The sequence below is a fragment of the Sceloporus undulatus genome, chromosome 3, assembly GCF_019175285.1.
Source record: "Sceloporus undulatus isolate JIND9_A2432 ecotype Alabama chromosome 3, SceUnd_v1.1, whole genome shotgun sequence".
NCBI lineage: Eukaryota > Metazoa > Chordata > Lepidosauria > Squamata > Phrynosomatidae > Sceloporus > Sceloporus undulatus.
In genome coordinates, this window is record NC_056524.1 from 149,996,244 (window position 1) to 150,017,024 (window position 20,781).

Below are 20,781 nucleotides of genomic sequence, written 5' to 3' on the forward strand. Positions count from 1 at the left end.
ATCACTGTATATGGTGCTTTACTAGAAAAAATAGTTGTCTGCCCTCAGGGTTCCCATTTAAAGGCAGGACACGCATGGAAAAGAGTATGGCAGTGTGGGACAGAATTAAGTTCAGCAGATAATGCCTTTTCTTCTCTCCCTCTTCAACCAGGGCATTGGCAGCTGGGATAGAGGGAGGGCCTTTCATCTGCCTCAGGGTTTAATTTTGTGTCCTCAATGCCACTAGGAGTGGGAATGGGTGATTTTGCCATATTTTTTGGACCCCTTGCTTTTTTCGGTCAAAATAGGAAACTACTTGGTCAAACTACCCAGGTCATCTTCTGGATCACTTCCTGTTGGAAAAAAGAACTCTGTCCTCATGCATCTCAGTGGGCATTTAGACACATTTATGTGTACAGTAATTTCCTCACTTTGATCTATGACTTTATGCTGGCTATGGGAATTGTGGTCCGAAAGATCTGGAGAGGGACAGGTTGGGAAAGACTGTATTAAATCATAGAGAATTCAACTATTATAAATAGACCTTTCAGTTCTGTATTGATGTTTGTTTCTTTATATGAAGAGCTGGCTTGCAGACCCTAATGGAGGCAGTGAAGGAGAAGAACACATCCGAGGCCTTATGGCTGAAGCCAGGAAAATTGCAGAACTCTGCGATGACCCCAAAGAGAGAGATGATATTTTGCGGTCCCTGGGCGAAATCTCTGCTCTGACTGCTAAGTTGTCAGATCTCCGGAAACAGTATGTATTGCTGTGCTTTTACTGACCTAAGAACACAGGATCTTTGGAATGCAGTCCTGAGCATAATTGCAGCCATATATGTTCCCCTGCTTTACACTTTGCTTTCCACTTTCAATGATGAACATGGTATCTGTTTTGCCATCCAATAACATGGCAATGAGAATCTGTAGGCATAGTCACATAAAGAGATTTAGGGCCCGAACAGACAGGGCAAAATAAAGCTGCTTTCAGGTCAGTTTGGAGGTATGCTGTTTAAATTATGCATGCATCCTAAGAGTCCGGAAGCCATGCCAAAGCCACGCTCCAGTCCTAAGGATTGGAGTGCAGCTTTGGCGCAGCTTTGGGCTTCTTAAGATGCATGTGTCATTTAAACAGCATACAGTACCTCCAAAGTGACTTGAAGCAGCTTTATTTTGACCTGTCTGTTCATGCCCTTTGTTTAACTTGATAGTCATTCTCTTTTTCCTGATAACCATGTGAATTATACAGGGGGGGATTTTTAGCATTGTTCTTTGCACTGCACTAAGTACAGTACTTTCTGATTCTTTGGAGGAATACTTCACACTCAGTAGTATAGGTTTCAAATATCAATCAGGCTTTCTGTATCTTCAGAGGTGTCAGATGAGGTTGTTAGTAGAATCTTTTTAAAGAAGTTGCCAGAGGTCAAGTCAAATGTAAACCCTTACCAGGTATTAACTTTTTCTGCCATGTTTTCTTTCATGCCTTACGGTACTTGATTTCCCTTGAAAATAAAATCTTGACTCAGCAGTTATGAAAATATAATCCATGAGGCTTTGTTAAGTATAATTAACAGGATTGCTTCTAATTACATTTAGAAACACAAAGATTATATTTAAACCTTGCTTTCAAATAGAAGCTGGTCTAAGTTTTTTTAAAAGTGCATTAGTAAGGACTGTCTAACAGTTTTTCCTTTTCTCTCCAGTGGAAAGGGGGATTCCCCCGAAGCCAGAGCCTTAGCCAAGCAGATAGCCACCTCACTCCAGAATTTGCAGTCCAAAACTAACAAGGCTGTGGCAAACAGCAGGCCTGTCAAAGCTGCTGTCCACCTGGAAGGAAAAATTGAGCAAGCTCAGAGATGGATAGACAATCCTACAGTGGATGATCGTGGAGTAGGTAAGCTATCGAATGTCTCCTTGTTAGACATTATAATAGGTAATGAACACAAAATGACTTAGCAGACTTATGATTACACTGCAGTGGGGTGGGGCATAATTTTATTCACCTGTAAAATATTTCTCCCTGTAAATATTCCCCCTTGTCTTTTTTCTAAGCATCAAAAGCCTCACATATTTGGGATCTTTCTGTGTAGGAAAACTCAATTGCGATTGGTATTGCAGGGCAACATTGGGATGTGTATCTTTTTTGTGTGTGGGTATAGTAGTGTCTGTCTTTCTCTTCTTTCCTCTGAAAAAGTTGTTGGAATGTAGTCTGAAAGCTGTTTTGGTTTAAGGATCTTGTATTCCAACCAGCAGTTAGGAAAGCAACAGGTATACTTGCTAACACCTATGAAAGAAGCAGAGTATTGAAATATATTTATTCACATATTTTGTTAAGGGGAGGTGTGGGTACTTCTCACTTCCCCATTTTATAATCCATCATTTGACATCTTAATTTCTGAGCCTCTCTATCCTTTTCTCATTGTTTCTTTATTTCTTTTAAGATACTGAGAGAAAGTCTGTGTCAAATTATGAATCCATACTATGGAATTATAGCGGTTCCACTTTAACAGTCATGGCTGTATGCTATGGGATCCTGAGATGGATCAAAAGAGCACTTTGTGAATTCTGAATGTTCATTCTTAAACTGCAAATCCCAGAATTCCATAGGATGGTGCTAGGGCAGTTAAAATGAGATAACAGTGCTATAATTCTGTAGTGTGAGTGGTCAGTTAACCATGTCTCACTTTTGCCAGGCTTGCTGGGTGCCAAGTTTAGTGGAAACTCCTGTGACAGCTCTAGGCCTGAGAAGGCTGAACATATTTAAGATGCTCAGATGCTTGAGCTGGTGCTGCTACCACTTGTGATCCAATTACAAAGGCACCTACCCTTCCTCAAACAGAGTAAAAACAGTGGATGGGCAAGTCCAGCAAAGCAACCCAAGAGCTACTGTTTGTTTGTTTATTTTATTTCATTTATTTATATGCTGTCATTCTCCTGGATTAGGAACTAAGGCAATTCACAAAAGAATAAACAAAAACAATACAATTTTAAAACATGCTTAAAATTGTCATATTAAAATAACATGTTAGTGAACAATGTAAAATCATTAAGAAGTATACAAAAGTTTCAAAAAAATAAAGCACCCTCCCCTTCCATAAGAAGCCTCCATGCAAACGTTTACTTATTAAAAGACTGCTTAAATAAAAATGTCTTTACCTGTTGACAAAAGGAAAGCAGGGAAACTAGCTTCCTGTAGAAAGGAGTTACAAAGGGTGGAAGCAGCCACTGAGAAGGCTGCTTCTCATGTCTTGTTGATGGTGGTGGGACCAAGAGAAAGCCTTCCCCTGTAGATCTTAGGACCCTGGAAGTTTCATACATGGAAATGCGGTCTTTCAGATAGTCTGTTTAGAACCTCACAGCTACCTATCTGGTAGGTATTGCTGAAGCTAAGCATAGTTCTTGGCTTAAACATCATGTCACCAAAAAACTCGCTAGGTGTTGTCAGACAAGCCATTTCCCTCTTATTAGCCTAACCATCACTCAGTCTGCAATACAGGTGTATGAGTATCAGTCTGCCTATGACAGCATTGTTGTAAAGGTTTCTGAGATATTGAAAGTGCAGTATTCTGAGAAAGGACCTTGTTTGGTCAGGACTTTTTACTAGCAGTTACACTGAAATTTTGTTTTGCCTTTTGAGTGGTGGAACTACTCGCCTGCTTTGTCTAACTTTGTAAATAAAGCACAGTGAATCACTTTTGATACAGGTCAGGCTGCAATCCGGGGACTTGTGGCTGAAGGACGCCGTCTTGCCAATGTCATGATGGGACCTTACCGCCAAGATTTGCTGGCCAAATGTGACCGTGTGGAACAGCTTGCTGCCCAGTTAGCAGATCTGGCAGCAAGAGGGGAAGGAGAATCTCCTCAAGCCAAGGCAATTGCTGCTCAACTGCAGGACTCATTAAAGGTAAAGTGGAGGAGACATTATTCTAATACCGGAGTACCTCCAGTTGATAATGAAGAAGGGCACACTACAGGCATTTTAACAAAGACAATGAACAACAGCAACAAAGGCCTGAGCCTTCATCTACCATCCTTTACTGCTGTACCATCTTCTCATAATTAAAACTTTTCCCCATCTTCTGCTTGCTTCTATCCCATTTATCCTTGTAATTTCCTAGCCCAGGTTGTTCTTGCTGAAAGTCTAGGGAGATGAAATCCTCAGCCCTCACAAAGCTGAGGTAGAAAAAAAAGAGAATAACTGCCTTTTCTTGGCAGGTTTGTGTCACAGAATTACTCTGGCTGCATATTGATCTCTCCTGAAGTTAGCTACCTTGTGTCCTTTTTTTTAAAAAAAGGCCAAATACTGTTTGGTAATTTTGATGTAGTTTCCCCCCCCCCCCTTTCCCCCAAAAGGTTAAAATTTTTTTTTTTAGGGTTCAATTTTTGCAGTAAAAGCCTTTTTAAAATTAACTTGTAAATTTGTCACACTCTTTTAGCTTTGTTTCCAATGACCACTGGAACCTGGCCTCTGAGAATTTCTCTAACATTGTATTTGGCCATTGAAAAAAAAGAAGTTTGACAGTTTTATTTTAAAAAGAAGCTTTCATCTTTCCTGGTCTCCTCATTTGTGTTAATAAAGTGGGAATCTAGATTAAAAAGCAAACCCAAATAATGCTAAGTGGTTGAACTGGGATAAGGGGAGCATTAGTGCCATTGTCCATTGCTGCGTTCATCACTACTGTAGTCCTATTTACAACAACATCCAAAATCCACAAAACAGTGATACTTTTATTTGGCCAACCAAAATGCATAAAATAAATGATGCAAATATTTTATGTATTTTGGTTGGCCAACTAAACGTATCATTGCTATGTGAATTTTGGATGTTATTGTATTTTGCTATATGGCCAATATGTTTTGTAGCCTTTTTTTAGTTCATCATCTCATTTCTATAGAGGCAGCTAGATGAGGCAGAGAATGAAGATAACAATCACTTCACAGCAAAAGTGTTTGTTCTGTTCACACCACCATACCCAATGTTGGGCAGATTCTGCTTTCTGCATCTTAAAACTGCTTCTTACTTTTGTTTTGTAACTTCAGCTTTGTGTTTAAACATGTTTCAAAGTTGGGTTGTCTACATCCAGATCCGTTTTTTTCTGTGTCTGTACCTGGTTTTGTAATGCTGAATTAATGTCTTTATTTTGATGAGGATTTCTAAATTTCTGCTAAGGATCTTAAATCAAGAATGCAAGAAGCAATGACCCAGGAAGTATCTGATGTGTTTAGTGACACAACAACTCCAATCAAACTGTTGGCAGTAGCAGCCACTGCACCTCCCGATGCACCCAACAGGGATGAGGTGAGTCCATGTCGGTATCCTCCTGTATTCAGCCACAAACATTTCATTTGTGTTGTTATTTTGACCCATCTGACATGTATTCCAGTATGTTATGGGAACCCACACCCAGTTTAACAGGCTGTGTAGGCCAAATTAGTGAAAGAATCAAGAACTTTGGAAGTGCTGATTAGCAGTAAAGGCTTACATTTTTTAACCTCAGCAGAAATAACATGTGGGCACATTTTAAATGTTGTTCCGCTTACTTGGTATTATCTGTGATAATCAGTTTATAACTCAGGCTAAAACAAGTCATATGTAGCCAGTGTGCCAACACGTGCAATTGCCAAGGAGTGGTTATAGATGCTCTCTATACCTTGGAAGAGCAGCACCAAGTTGGAGAGAAGGCCCTTGCTCCATGCTCGGGAGGAAGTATGGCGCTCATCCAGACTGGAATAAAATTTGGAGATACAGTATTCATAGCAGTTTAACACACTGTGTGATTTGGACTTTCTCCCTTCTTGTTCTTCTCAGCTGTCTGTCTCCCAGGTTCAAAAGCACACCTACAGCCTCAAGTGGAAGGGCTTCCCCTTTCAGTGCTGCTGTAGTGCCCTATGAACTTCTGTTGCTCAGGAACATCAGCAACTAAAAGAAGGACAAGCAAGCTTAATGGTGCAAATGGGCAAGATGGGGTCAGGCAAATGGGGAAGAGGCACAAAAAAGGGCTAAGGCTGGGCAAGCCAGTGAACCCAGTGAAGATATAGAAACCAAAGCTTACTCTATACACTGAGCTGGTAGTTTCTGTGTGGGAAAATTATGTACACATTTGCTCATGTTACAGAATTCACATGACTAGCCAGACTTGGACCTGGTTCACATGTATGTATACTGCTTGATTCCTTAATTCTTTTAAAGCCCTTGTTCTAGAAGATTGGCAAATAAATATGTGAACTTAATTTGCTGGAAAGTATTGCATGATGAATTTGTGTCATACTAAACTTCTTGGTGTTTTAAGTTGCTACAGGGAGCTTTGTATTTGCAGCAGACTAAAAAACTATCTCTGGGAGACAAAATGGTTAGCCATTATAGTTCAGGTTTCTGATAAATCTCCACAAAGAATTCTAAATGTATCATTTGTTGTTAATGATTGCAATAATAATAATGATGATGGTGGTGGTGGTGGTGATGCTACTGCTGTTGCTGCTACTGATAATGATATTTCAACCTTCAGGTGTTTGAGGAACGGGCAGCCAACTTTGAAAACCATGCTGCAAGACTTGGTGCTACTGCTGATAAGGCAGCTGCAGTTGGAACAGCCAACAAAAGCACAGTGGAAGGCATACAAGCAACTGTGAAGTCAGCGAGAGAACTCACACCTCAGGTCTCACTGTCTTTCATCATCACAAATGCATAAATCTACATCAGTTGTCTTGTGGGTTAGCTCTGTTTCAGTTAATCTCTGATCCTTCCTGAGGGAAAATAGGAGGACAGTAATTCAGTTCTGATTTGAAAATGGCCTTTCTGAATGTGTACATAGGTCCATCTACTTAAGTCAGAGTCAGATGCTTCTAGAAAGCACACATGTAGGGGATGAAGGCAGTGTGCTTCCTTGGTGTTTGAGGTAAGCAGCCTTCAAGCATATCCTGGAAACATTACTTTTTAGTAAAAAAAAAAAAAAAAGCAATGTGTTTCCTTGACATATGGTATACTGCCTTTAAATTAGGACTATGACTCTGGAGACCAGGGTTCGATTCCCAGCTTGGCCATGAAACCCACTTAGTGACCTTGGGCAAGTCATGTGCTCTCAGCCTCAGGGGAAGGCAATGGCAAACCTCCTCTGAACAAATCTTGTGACGAAAACTCCATGACAGGGTTACCATAAGTTGGAAATGACTTGAAGGCACACCACAACAATAACAAGAAGTTACTTTTTGGACTATAATTTCTGGAATTACCTAGGCAGCATGGCCTCTGGACATACTGGCTTGGGCATTCTGGGAGCTGGTATAAAATAATAGTATTTTCAAACTCTGGCTATGTTTTGAGGTTATATTAAACTATTGTAGCTAATTTTTCTCTAGTAACTATTGTTCAAGATCATTGGGGAATTTCTGTCATATTAAATGTACATCCATATATGGTAGCTTTCAGGTGAAATGAAACACAAAGTGAGTGAGAAAATCCACTGTATTGATGTGAAAGAGAGGGAAAGCTTGAGAATAAAATTACCTTTGAAATCAGTTAGGGGAGAGAGGGAACATAAGTCTGAAGCTGAGAAAATGAACATTGCATTCAATTGTATGCCAACTTTGCTATCCTGAGGTGTTCCTCAGTGTACCTATGAAAAGGGCAGCTGAGTCTCCAGAGCTGAATTCCCATAAGTGGTGATTATCCTTTAATTCAAGGTGCAGCCTCCCCTTTCCCTCCCTAAATACACCCCTAATAGGATTTTTATGGAAAGATGAGTGGTCTCTCTCTCTTTTTAATTTGGGGTTATTGTAGTCCATGGCAAGTATCAGGGCAGAGAATGGCCCCCTGTAAAATCAAAGTAGCTGCACTGAAAAGCAGACGTCACATTTGTCTTGTCAGATTCTTCTGATCTAATCTAAGGCACAAGCAGAAGTTGTACAAGAAGATTTGGAAATAGTGAATATTTTAAAATGTTCTCAGGCAGTATAATTCTTCTTGTAGTTGGAAATCCACAGCCTACTATTTGTTCCCAGTGAGATACTTAACTTCCAGCTTATCAGGAGAGAAAAATGCTGTAGATTCCAAGACACTTGTTCGGCATTCCCATGGAGCAGTATTGCCATCTTATGTGCTGTCTTTATATTGACAGGTAGTATCTGCTGCCCGTATCCTTCTAAGGAATCCTGGAAATCAAGCTGCTTATGAGCACTTTGAGACCATGAAGAACCAGTGGATTGATAATGTGGAAAAAATGACAGGTAAAATGGGAGTGCTGTTGTGAATTAGGTAGCCAAATGATTGGCAATGACTATGTCATGTATTTGAATGGACCCTGAAAGAAAAAGGGAGAGGAATGTCTAGGTGTGCTTACTGTTTGAAAGTAATAAGTATATTAGAGTGATTGGATAGATGCTGTTTACAGAAAGCCAAGAGTAGGAATAAATGATATGTTCTCGTGATAGTGTTTTGCTGTAAGAATATTTATTAGGGATTATCCCTTAGAAACAATATGGAATTAAGGATAAGAAGTGAGGCGGCCACATTTGCTGACAATTCCAAATTATTTAAGTAAGACCGAACAAGTATAGCTAGTGGAGAAGGATGACCAAAAAAGACCTCTCTAATCTGAAATAATGAGCTTTGAGATGGCAGTGGTGATTCACTGTAAGTACAGTATGTTTCTGGGACAAAAGATCACAACTTCACATATATACAGATGGGATCTGAGATTGTGGTGATTGACTAAGAGACCTGCCATACAGCAGAAAAAAGTTTGACACCCCTTTAACTGTCACGGCTCCATTCTGTGGAATCCTAGGATTTATAGTTTGGTGAGGTATTCCGCCTTGTCTGTTAGTCCTGATGCCTCACCAAACTACCAGTCCCAGAGTTCTGTAGGATAGAGCCATAGCAGTTGTGTCAAACTGTTCCAAGCAGAGCAACGCCTTCACAGCCATGTCAAACTGTTTTATTTCTGCATTGTGGATACACTGTTAAGAAATAAATCCTGGGGTTGTGGTGGATAGCTTAGTTTAAAAATGTCAACCCAGAATGTGTTATCAGTGAAAGACAATTAGAAAAGGAACGAAACATGAAAGTGCTAGTGCTTATACAAATCCAAATTATAAACAAACAAATAAATAAATAACAGGTGAAACCAAGCTTGGAATACTGTATATATTTCTGGGACCCTTTCACACTACACAGTTATACTGTAGCACTATGATTCCACTTTAACTGCCTTGATTCAATCATGTTGGCATCCTGGGAATGGGAGATTAAAGAACAGCACTTAAAATGATCAGCCAGAAAGCTCCTCTGGTGCAACCCCAAACTACAAGGCCCAGGATTCCATTGGATTTAGCCATGGCAGTTAAAATTGAATCATAATACCATAGTTGTGTAGTGTGAAAAGGTCCCAAGTTATCACACCTGAAAAAGAATATTGTAGGGCTGGAAGAGATGTAGATAACTGGAATCATCAAGAGACTGGAACAACAGCTTCTCTATGAGGAAAAAATAGAATGTATGAGTCTGTTTAACTTAGGGGAAAAAAAGGAATGAGAGGAGACATGCTGGGGAGATATAAAGTTCTGCATGACATGGAAATAATGTATTTAAGCTCAGAACCCATTTTAGTCTTGGGCAAGTCATCCTTTCTGGAAAACTGGAAATTAATAGTGATATGCCACCACATGGATATTTGAATATTTAGTAGAGTTTGTGGATTTGGGTGCCCTCTGGTGGCAAGAGATGAATGATAAATGAGAGGAGCTGAAAATCTTCAAAATCAAATTTTGGCACTTCATTCCCAGACAGGATTTAGCTAGCCAAGGTAGCAAAATTCCAAGCACTCTGGCATTTAACAACATAGAATGTTAAGTATATTTAAGGTAGTGCTTCATTTCAGGCATCATGTTCCCATTGCCATGTACATAATGACATAACTTCTTTCTCCAGGCCTGGTGGATGAAGCAATTGATACCAAGTCTCTGCTGGATGCCTCCGAGGAAGCCATTAAGAAAGACCTGGACAAATGCAAAGTGGCAATGGCCAATATTCAACCACAGATGCTGGTTGCAGGAGCGACCAGCATTGCCCGGCGAGCCAACCGGATTTTGTTAGTGGCAAAGAAAGAAGTTGAAAACTCAGAGGATCCCAAATTCCGTGAAGCAGTTAAAGCTGCCTCTGATGACTTGAGCAAAACCATCTCACCAATGGTGATGGATGCAAAAGCTGTGGCAGGCAACATATCTGATCCTGGTAAACATGAAATGAAATTGCTGTTTAAGGTTCTATTTTCTCTTCTCTCACTTAGTGGTACGTTAGAATGACGATCAGAGAGTTAGAGTGACACAAAGAATGACTGAAGGTGATTACACTCCATAGTCTGTGCCCACACTTTTTTTTTACATTGTCAAATGATTTGTGTGATGGTTTGTCCTTTTTAAAAATTTAAAAAGATTTTATTTTAACCTTCTCAGACCACTGAAAAGTGCTTCAACACCAACAAAACATGGGTGTCTTTTTCCCCCTCCCTTTCTTCCAGGTTTGCAGAAGAACTTCTTAGATTCTGGATACAAGATTCTCGGAGCAGTTGCCAAAGTTCGAGAAGCCTTTCAGCCCCAAGAACCCGATTTCCCTCCTCCACCACCTGACCTTGAGCAACTCCATGTAAGTGCTGCACTGTCACAACAGGAAGACAGCTTTGTAAGGTGTTGAAGCAGAGACTACAGTAACAATTTTCCTGGGCTCATTTTTGTTCGTGTAGATCAGTTATGAGAGTCACTGCCATTTAATCTGAAACCAGTTTAATCTCATACAGTGTTCTGATCCTTTATATATAATTGAGAGCAGGCTTCTGGCCTGTAGAGTTCTGTACAATCTCATTTCTTTAGCAGCTGCTGAGTCAAAGTTGAGACTGGTCCAGTTGCCATTGTGGCAAAACACACATTGACCATTCTGAGTTTTCATAGGATTCATCAGGGTGGTTCTCAGACATCTGTTGTAAGCAGAACAATACTTGATCAATTGACTTATGGGTGGGTGAGTTCAGAGATTCCAGACAATCTTGTTGATGATCACAGTGGAAGACTGACATGGAATGATGGGCTTTTGGATCCATGAGTTGCCTGAACCCTCCTTATAGTTCTGACTAGAGTGGATCCATTGAAACAACAGGCTTTCCCTATGTGTTGACTCACTGTTCAACAATTAAGTGAGTCTACTCTAGTGAGCACTGCCAGTTGGACTCAGGACCCAATTTGATAGATCGAGGGATGATCTGGCCTGCTAATTTCTGAATCTGACCATCAAATTTTGTCCCTCATTCTTTCTGTTATTGGTCATTCAGAAGATGAGTTCCTTCTCAATGGCAGTAGAAATAATGAAAATTTCTCCAGCAGATGCTAATTAAAATAAAACAAACATAATTAGTTTTAGTACAGTAAGTAATGTTCTAAAGCAAGTGTTTTAGATTTCATTTTCTTGCCAAATGTTACAACAGTGAGTTATTTGATTTGGAAAATGGGCCCAACACAGTGAGAATTCCTACTGTGTGGGTTGATAAAGAACTTGGTAATGTTTATGTAAAGCTGTGCTGGTGTGATGAAAGCCATTTCTTTTCTTTCTCAGCTCACTGATGAGTTTGCTCCTCCAAAGCCACCTCTGCCAGAGGGTGAGGTTCCTCCCCCCCAGACCACCACCTCCAGAAGAGAAGGATGAAGAATTCCCAGAACAGAAGGCTGGTGAGGTGCTTAACCAGCCCATGATGATGGCTGCCAGGCAGCTACATGATGAAGCCAGAAAGTGGTCCAGCAAGGTAAGAAAATGGTCCAGCAAGGTAGTTTATTCATCAGTTGCTACTTCTCTGGTTAACCCAAAGCTGTATCTTGCAACCAGTTCAAACAATACAATATTACTTATAGTCAGGAATCATCCATAATCCCTTGCTCATTCCACAACCTGTGACCATATCTTTTTCATGTATTCTTGGTCTTATTTAACTGAATAAATCAGGTTCAAATTCAGCTCATCAGTGATGAAGATTTAGCATTGTATAGAAGTATTCATTATTTGAAAGACAGGGTAAGCTATCTACAGTTCCATTTTCCTTCTTCTGAGATGAGAACAGAATGAGCAGGACTTCACAATTATATTTGTTGACTATGGACAGCTGCAATTCATTTGTGTTTGCTGTTGCACAGTAAGAGATACAGAACAATGCGATTATGCTTTTTTCACTTGTAGGATTATGTTTTTGACATATGCATTTGTTGACAATGGGGAGACAAACAAAGGCGTACAAACATCAATGTGCTGGCTGGAGTGGGGAATGGTATTACAAAAACGCCACAGATCTGCTACATGCCACCATCTTCCTGTGGGTCTGTGAAGATATGTGGCTTCAAGTAGCATTTGGATAGGTGTCAATCAACTTTATTAGTCACTGGAAATGAGCTATGACAACCCCCATCTATTGATAGAAAGATAATGAAAATATGGGATAAAACTATTAGATCTAAAATAAAAGTAAGGGAAGGGAACCAGCTTGGCAAACTTGACAGTTGAAATTTGGAGGTTTTTGTTATTTATTGGAATCATTTATTGGTTCAATATGCAGTGCCACCTTATTTATTATTGGGGCAATTTAATAATAGGTCCAGTGTTTTGGTGGGTTGAAGGAAGAATTGCAGTTATTAACCCTGGGTATTTAAAATACTGTTTTCAGCATCATCATGATTATGGATTACTAGACTTCCTTTCATCAGGGTGTGTGTGAGTTTCTGGCACTTTTCGTTGTTTTTATTGTGTTTTTGTAATACTAATGGTACAGTTTGAACCAGAGGTTGGCAACGGCCTGGAGGGTAGGGGCTAATCCTTTCCACGATGCCTCATCCCTTGTGAGCTGCAGCAGCTTGTCACAGCACATTGGACATAACAATGATTCATGTCTGGTTTTCATTTTTGGCAAATTCGGGGTTGAAAAAAATATGGGGAATGTTGGGTTCTGAGGTGGTGGAAGTGCCAAATTGCCATATTTGTGGGTGATTTTCTTGCATTTCAGGTGAAAAATTGCCCCTGCAGAATTGAAGATTGGGAGGAGGTTTTGGGGCTTGGGAGAAATCTTTAATGAATCTTCATGGGGTCTTCTTGGGTCACAATAATGGGGTTTGGGTTCCAAATGTTTAAATTGTTGATGTGCTTAACCATGTAACAATTCGTAATGCAGAAGTGATATGAATGAAGACCTAGGGGAAAACCAAAGAGAAGGCAGTAGAAATTTGTGGGAGAAAGTGCATCTGAAACCAAGTAAAGGGAGAAACTGCAAAGGTTTAATTTAAGAAAGGGAATTTTACAGTAACACATGTGGTGGTGCTTCAGAAATTATTAAAGTTAATGAAGTGGTGTCCAAGAATTTGGTTTTTGTTGTTTTGGGGCATACGGCATTTCTCTGTGCAGCTGTGTGGAACATTTGTTCTGCTGCCTCTGCAGCGACAAAAACAGAAAAGCTGGCAGGAGGGTGTGACCCAACCACAAAAGCATAGAGGCACTGAAGGTTATTCCTATGTTGCTCTAGAAGCGAAGCTCCGTGTTTAGGTGGCAGCAAGCCAGGGGCATGTAAGGCCAAACCATAGAAATGTTTGCCTAGAGCAGCACTGGAATGGCAGTCTAGATAGGGGTGGGCAAATTATGTTAAGGAATACATGTTGTTAGTGACTTTTTGGTGGATGAGTCCAAAGCCCAAAGTAGGCCATCCTTTGTCTTCCTCTAATACTCCCGACGCCCCAATCTCTCTCCCATCTGTGAATTTGTAATGTAATGTAATGTTGGTCATAAATTCTACTCAGAGGAACTAATATTTAAGTACCCCATTCAAGTATAGCCACCATAGGAAATGTTTGGGGGTTGGTAGAATGAATTAGGGGCAAGATTACTTATGGAACCTAAGGGGAAATGCCTGGTCTTGAAGTGCCTCCTGCAGTCTGAGCCTACTTTCCAGTGTGTTGTAGAAGGCTGCCACTGGCAGTGATTCAGTATCTGCAAAAACCAAGCCATAATGAAAAAGGAGAGTTGCAGTAGGTGATTCACCTTATTTTGTGCAAATTAATATTTTCTCCCTTCTTAATGCTCTTCAAATTTATTTTTTTCTTTTCTTTCTGAGGTCTTCAATGGACAGTGAGTTGATTCCCTTGCTTCCTTCTGAAATTTTCTTCCCAATCCTGTTTTCATCTTTGCTAGTAGATAAAATTATGGTTGGCTGCTGTAAATTCTCAGATAAAGAGGAATGACTTGGAAATAACTATATCATTAGATCAGCGCTGTCTGAAAAGTGTATAGAATGCAGAGTTGCTCATAAGTCTCTACTAAGCCGCTTAGAAAAGTAGCAAATGAAACTGTAAATTAATGCAATTGCCTTTAGTTATGGAATAGATGGAGTGTAGTTTAATTATGTAGTACTTTGAACTGTTGTTGGTTACAGATACATTTAATGACCCTAGAAAGAGATTTCTAACTGTTGAGCAAATTCATACATCTTCCTTTGCAGACTACTTTTTTCCACACAGGTTTTTCCCAAGTTTGTTTTAGGATAAGGAAACAGCAATGAAGTGATCACGTTGGGAGTGACTCTTCCTTTCTATAATTGCTTTATATCTTTCAACATGAATGTCAGGTTGACCGACAGAAGGACTTGATAATCTAGACCTCATCGCAGGCATAGCCATCAAACTTCATTTCACTTCTTTGTTTACCAAGATAGCAGGAAGAGATGAACCTCAAGCTCTACCAAATTTATGTGGGAGCATACAAGCATAATTGCATAAACTGAGCAATTAAAAAACACACAGTTAACACCTGAGGCCACAACTCTGGAAGAAGGAGCTGAGGAAGGAAGCTTGTGCAAGAACAGTGGCAGCCCAGAGGAAAATAAAATATAGCAGTTGTGTTGCTCTGGGTTGCTCCCATATGTTCTTGATAAAGGTGACATTTGCCCACACTTCCTTTTCTTTCTGAAATGGATTTGTACGGTGAAGTTTGGCTACGATAATGCTGAGCTATTCTGTTTTTAGATCCTTCCATCTCGGAGGTTGTGACCTAGAATACCGAAGCAAATGATTTAAAATCCTTATTTGGATTTTTATAGAACAACATTGTGGCAAAACAATCTGGCTCCATCTTATTAATTTTCGGCTAACCGAAACATTCTGATCGGCTTGTTGTGTGTTGCTCACATCTCTTTCTGTCTAACGATTAATGCGTGCTAATGTCTAATATGTGGCCTGTCCTGTTACTTCCATAATCCATTGTTTTGTTTGGTTGTCTTGCTTTGTCTTCTGCATTGTGTTTTGCTCTTAATAATTGTCTTTTCAGTGGTTGGACAAAACCGTTTTAGTTCCTGAGGTGGAGAGTTCAGACAATATATTTGTCCCATCCCTTCTTCCTTCACTGCGCACTAATGAACGTGGGGTACAATTTGCTAGTAAGTTTTCCTGTGTAAGTCTCATGAAAAAGAAGAGGAGTTCTTTTACATAAGAGAGAGCCTTAATTACAAGCTCTAGTGCCATGCTCCAATTCATTTTAGCACAGTTTCAGTGGGGGAGATTTCTACCAAAATGTGCCCCACGGCTCAGATCTGTCTTGCCCTTGATAATGCCCACAACCTGCTTGAGCCAGCCACTTCTCTTTGTCTTGTGGCTAGGATTCCTCTGACCTTTACATCTCTTGAGGGCACAGAAAGTGGTGTCTGACACCTTTGCCCCCTGACCATTATTTTAGCATTCAGTCCACATCATCAGAACTCTCATCTTGCTCCCCAAAGTAATCTCTTTGTGTTGCACTTGCTTTGTTTTTGTTTTTTTGTCCCACTGGTGCTATTGTCTTGCCAGAAAAGAATGTTGTGGTGAAATATAAGACACTTACAAATGGCTCAAATGGAAAAGTATCTGTCATTGTGTTTCCTCAAACATGTTGCTTTTGTCCCTGAAGGCTTTGTAGATTTTCAAATCCGTTCCCCCTGGAGTTGTGTCTCTCCTCTTCCATTCCTTCTGTTGTCAAGTAAAATGAAGATTTTACTAAACCAGCTCAGTTCTTGCTCTTTGACAAGATCCTGCTTCTTATACTAACTGTCCCTGTTTCTTCATCCTCCCCTTCATCCTGCAAAGCCCGATGTGACTGATGAGGTTAAGGAAGCCCCTGAGGCTGGTGTAGATGTAGATCAGGAGGAGGAGGAGGAGGAAGAGGAAGCAGATGTTGAATTCACTCTCCCCTCTGACATTGAAGATGATTACGAGCCTGAGCTGCTGTTAATGCCAACCAACCAACCTGTTAACCAGCCCATTCTGGCCGCTGCTCAGTCTCTGCACCGGGAAGCCACCAAATGGTCTAGTAAGGTACTTCCTCCCTTTCCCCCGGCGACTGATCCGCATTGCATCCAGCCATTTTGGAACGTTGACACATTTGCATCACTCTTGATCCTTGCCGGGTCCCAATTTCTTTTTCTTTTCTTTTCTTTTTTCTTTTCTTTTTGAATTGGAATGAATACAAGTTTGTCTGCATTTCATTGTTGAGGATTGAGAGTGGCTTCACAAGTTTTATTAGGCCTGCTGATAGCCAGGCTAAAGCTTAATTTGGCTCACAACTTCCTTCTTTCCTCTCCTTCATAATAAGGCTTTCTTTTCCTGTTGTCCTTTGCCTTACCTGTCTCTTCATGGCAATGGCTATTGAAAAGGAAAGATAAAATAAATGAATGAAAAATAGCTGACTACCTGTGAAGCCATAGTTCACAGTCTCTCAGTGACTTCCAGATTGTAAGGGAGTCGTTGTTGTCATTCTCCGAAATCATTTAACACGCATCATTGTGCTGTTTTCTTCTTCTTTTTTAAATCTATGGCTTTCACTAAAACATTGTATGGTCAAGGAATGGCTTTTGTATGGCAGTGGTGCCGAGGAGTTGGATCCGCTGTTTTGCACTTGGCTGAATTATAAAAATGTGGCTGTCGTCAGAGGATTTTTGTTGAGAAGCTGTGCTGAAGGTGTTTGTTGCTAAGTTCAGACTTTGCTGCAGACAGTGGGAGTGGAGTCACTATAATTAGTGGAGTACTCTGACTTGTGTCTCCCAGAAGTGGGCCTACCAGCACTAAACACAAGAAGTTAGTTTGAGAAGCCACTAGGATCACTTTTACGCTTTTGGAATTAGCATGTTGCAAGGAGTAAGTGTGTGTATGTGTGTGTGTGTGTGGTTGTGCAGTTATTAAGAATTAGATATGTGGGTGGAAAATTATAAACAAAACCAGACTCTTTCTTTCTCTCTCTCTTTCTTTCCAGTCAGTACTTGTCATTTGGGTCAGCTTAAAACATTCTAATGACCCAGCACCAAATACAAATGAGATTTCCCGGTGTACGGGTTATAATGCTGCACCTTCCAGTGCAAGGATCTCATAGCCAGGCTCCAGTAAAATGAGTGGGAAAGCTCCTTCTCCATTTTAATGGTGCTTGTGCATGAGAACAGCCTGCTGGACTGGTCCTCTTGGACCAGATCTTTCTCAGTACACCTCTCCTCCCACCCCTACTCCTCCCATTTAATGGCACTCACATTGCAGTTGCTGACACCTTATGTTGTGTTGCCTCTGTTTTTAACCCAACCTTCTAATTTGGCTTGCTCCTTTTTAGGAATCTGTTGAGAAGGTGCATGACCTGGTCTTTGTTGCCCACGGGAACTGGCAAACTGCACTTAGAGTTGCTTAGCACCTTGCATAGCAGTAAACACATGTTCATCATCCTGGCTTGTGTTCTTGGGGTGAGGTTATACAGTATGTATGGTGGTACATGCTTGTTTGCACATGCATATATTACAATTATACAAATGGCTGCACAAATAATTTTTGGGTACCAGTTACATGGATATGTGAAGACTCGTTGGATCAAGGAGAAGGTCCTCAAATCAGACCCGTCAGAATTGAATAGAAAGTAAAGCCTGGAGAGATATCCATAAGGACCACAAGTATCATAGTGTGTGACTCTTTGTTTACACAGACACTGTGTGCATGCAACACAGCTACTTTCTGCATGCAAAAAAATATTCGCTAGGCATTCTTTCTGCTTTCAGCAGCCTAGGTCAATGTATTGCACTAACTCAGCCCTTTACACCAAATACACAATTCATTGGTTAAAAACCTGATAGTGAATTATACTGATTTGTGTGTCCTTACAGGTATCATATTTTGATTTCAGTGGGAGTGCACAGCCCCACAGTCCCCTAAAGATGTCCTAGCGTTACTTGACATCTCTGCCACCTTTGGAAAATGCCACGCCAATTTTATACAGACCACTCCTTTACTGGTTGTGGTCCTGAGGTAAAAAATAAATAAATCCAAGGGCCTGTACAGAAAAGCCAAAATAAAGCTGCTTCAGGTCCCTTTGGAGGTATGCTGTTTAAATGACACACACATCCTAAGAGGCTGGAAGCTGTGCCAATGCCACATTCCAGTCCTAAGGACTGGAGTGCAGCTTTGGCATAGCTTCTGGCCTCTTAAGATGTGTGTGTCATTGAAACAGCATACCTCCAAAGGGACCAGAAGCAGCTTTATTTTGGCTTGTCTGTACGGGCCCCAAGTTAAGCTCTTTAGGGAAGAAACAGGGAGCCATCTTTCCATTTCTTCTAGAAATCCCTATGTAGATTGTACTCAGTGCTGGGAAATACAGTAGAGAGAAGATTCTTCATTTGGTCCCACAGCAACAAGGATCACTGGTACATTTATGTTTGTGTACGTGCATACAGACCTTCCCCCCAAAATATACCAGTTTAAATTGTCCCTTGTTAACCAGAGAAGCAACTTTCCAAATATCTTTCACAGAAACAATCTATTTAGGTAAACAAAAGATGGGGGAAAATATGTCTTGTGGTATCTTTAAGCCTTAAAGATGCCACAAATTTCTCCTCTCTCGCTTCTTTTTCAGAACAATAGCTGATAAAGATTGGATTAAAAATTAAAATCTTAATTTAATTACTGCCTTTGGATGTCAAGATAAGCCATGGTTTATTGTGATATGAACAGGCCATAGTGCAACTTGGTCTTGAGTTCTTCCCTCCTCTTCCAGCATTGCTGCAAGGAGAACATTGGGAAGCTTCACTTTGACCACAGTTTGGCATGTTATTTGAATATGGCAAACTTTAGTTAATCTTAACTATGGTTTATTTTAAGCAAGGCAGCTTCATTAACCTTGGTCATAACATCTGAATATAATTCATGCCTTTTTTTTCTAATAGAAAAAATAGTTGTATTCACAGAGAAGGAAAGGTGTTCATTCTAATAAGACTGTTTCCTGGTGAAAGAAATAGTTTTATAATTATTAACTAGGAAATTGATTCAATCTACACATGTTTGTATACAAGGAAAAAATGATTATGAAAAAAAAATGTTTTTTTAGTGAATGTATGCCTGTATTGTTTCAGGCACCATCTCCAAAGCAGCGTGAGCTTCTCTGTAAAGGTGGGGATGAATTATGTAAGAAGGCCTCTGCCTATATTTTTAAATCATCATTTACTAAAATGTTAAAAAAGATGCTGTTTAATCAACTCATCTATTTAAAAGTCTAATGAATCAAAATGATTAATGCATTAAAGGCATGCTATGCCCCACCTTCTGAGAAATCTTCCTTGACTCCATAAACTGACCACTTTTTATATAGTTTGGATGCCCCAAGTTCATTGCAGTTGGATGCTTTAAATTTGTTTCAGTCATTGTCTTGCACCATGGTTTTAAACAATATATTCCTAACTAGTAAAACTGACAATGTCTGAACTTAGTCGCTTTCACTTCAGCAAAAAAAGTCCAAACTAACATGCTGTGTGTCCACAACATTTTTTTCCTTCTGGCCAAAGCTTGATTTCACTGATATTTGGGAGGGAAGATATTTCACAACTGGCCCTTGTGCAACGATCTTCAGTGCTCTTTGTGGTGTAGCAACTGCACCGCACAAAATGTCTCTTCTTTGCCTTCCATTAATGAGGGCTTGCTGACAAGTTAGTATGGGTGATGCTTTGGTCCCAAGCTTTTATGGTGCCTCTTTTTCCTCTTCCAGGGCAATGATATCATTGCAGCTGCCAAGCGGATGGCTCTTTTGATGGCTGAGATGTCACGCTTGGTAAGAGGTGGCAGTGGGAACAAACGGGCCCTCATCCAGTGTGCCAAGGATATCGCAAAAGCTTCAGATGAAGTTACACGGCTGGCGAAGGAGGTGGCAAAGCAGTGCACTGACAAGCGAATTAGAACAAATCTTTTGCAGGTAGGAGCAGTGAGCTATGCCTGGAGAGAGAGAGAGAGAGAGTGTGCATGCTCTGAGTGTGTAATGGGTCCATGCTGATCCATTTTGAGTGATAATCATTCCTCAAATTTCATGGTATTGATCTGCTTTAAATTGCATCACAATGCATGTGAGATATTCCTTTGGACTGGAGTTTTACAGCTGCTTGAAGCCGAGGAAAGCCATCTGGAGGTATTTGTAGGCTAGAAACCTACAACCAAAGAGTGAGTTGGTTTGTGGAAATCCTTATTGAAAGTTTACCCGCTCATTGGTTGTGAGACTTCAGTCCTGTAACAGCCAGCATAATTCTATGTCGGCGTCTAGACTTAGCAACCACTTTTTCCCCTCTTGGCTGCCTGTCACTTGACCACATTACATGGCAGTCCTGTCTGCCTCTCAGTTTTAGCAACCCTCAGTCTACTCCTGTGTGATATTTTAATTCCAGCCAAAAAGCTAAGTCTTTTTATTTCCCTTTTTTCCCTACAGAAATGAGATTACAGACTATTCAGTATTGTGGGCATTCTGGGCCTCAGG

General features: G+C 40.4%; 1 protein-coding gene across 1 annotated transcript in view; it reads left to right on the forward strand.

Annotated features, from left to right (window-relative positions):
* The window catches only part of VCL (vinculin), a 91,941-nt gene that overhangs the window by 65,193 nt on the left and 5,967 nt on the right, over nt 1-20,781 (forward strand). The window contains 12 exon segments of the mRNA XM_042457767.1: nt 563-738; nt 1,682-1,872; nt 3,683-3,882; nt 5,149-5,277; nt 6,485-6,634; nt 8,093-8,201; nt 9,904-10,206; nt 10,493-10,617; nt 11,578-11,631; nt 11,633-11,764; nt 16,107-16,334; nt 20,026-20,229. Coding sequence (XP_042313701.1) covers nt 563-738; nt 1,682-1,872; nt 3,683-3,882; nt 5,149-5,277; nt 6,485-6,634; nt 8,093-8,201; nt 9,904-10,206; nt 10,493-10,617; nt 11,578-11,631; nt 11,633-11,764; nt 16,107-16,334; nt 20,026-20,229 — 2,001 coding nt within the window.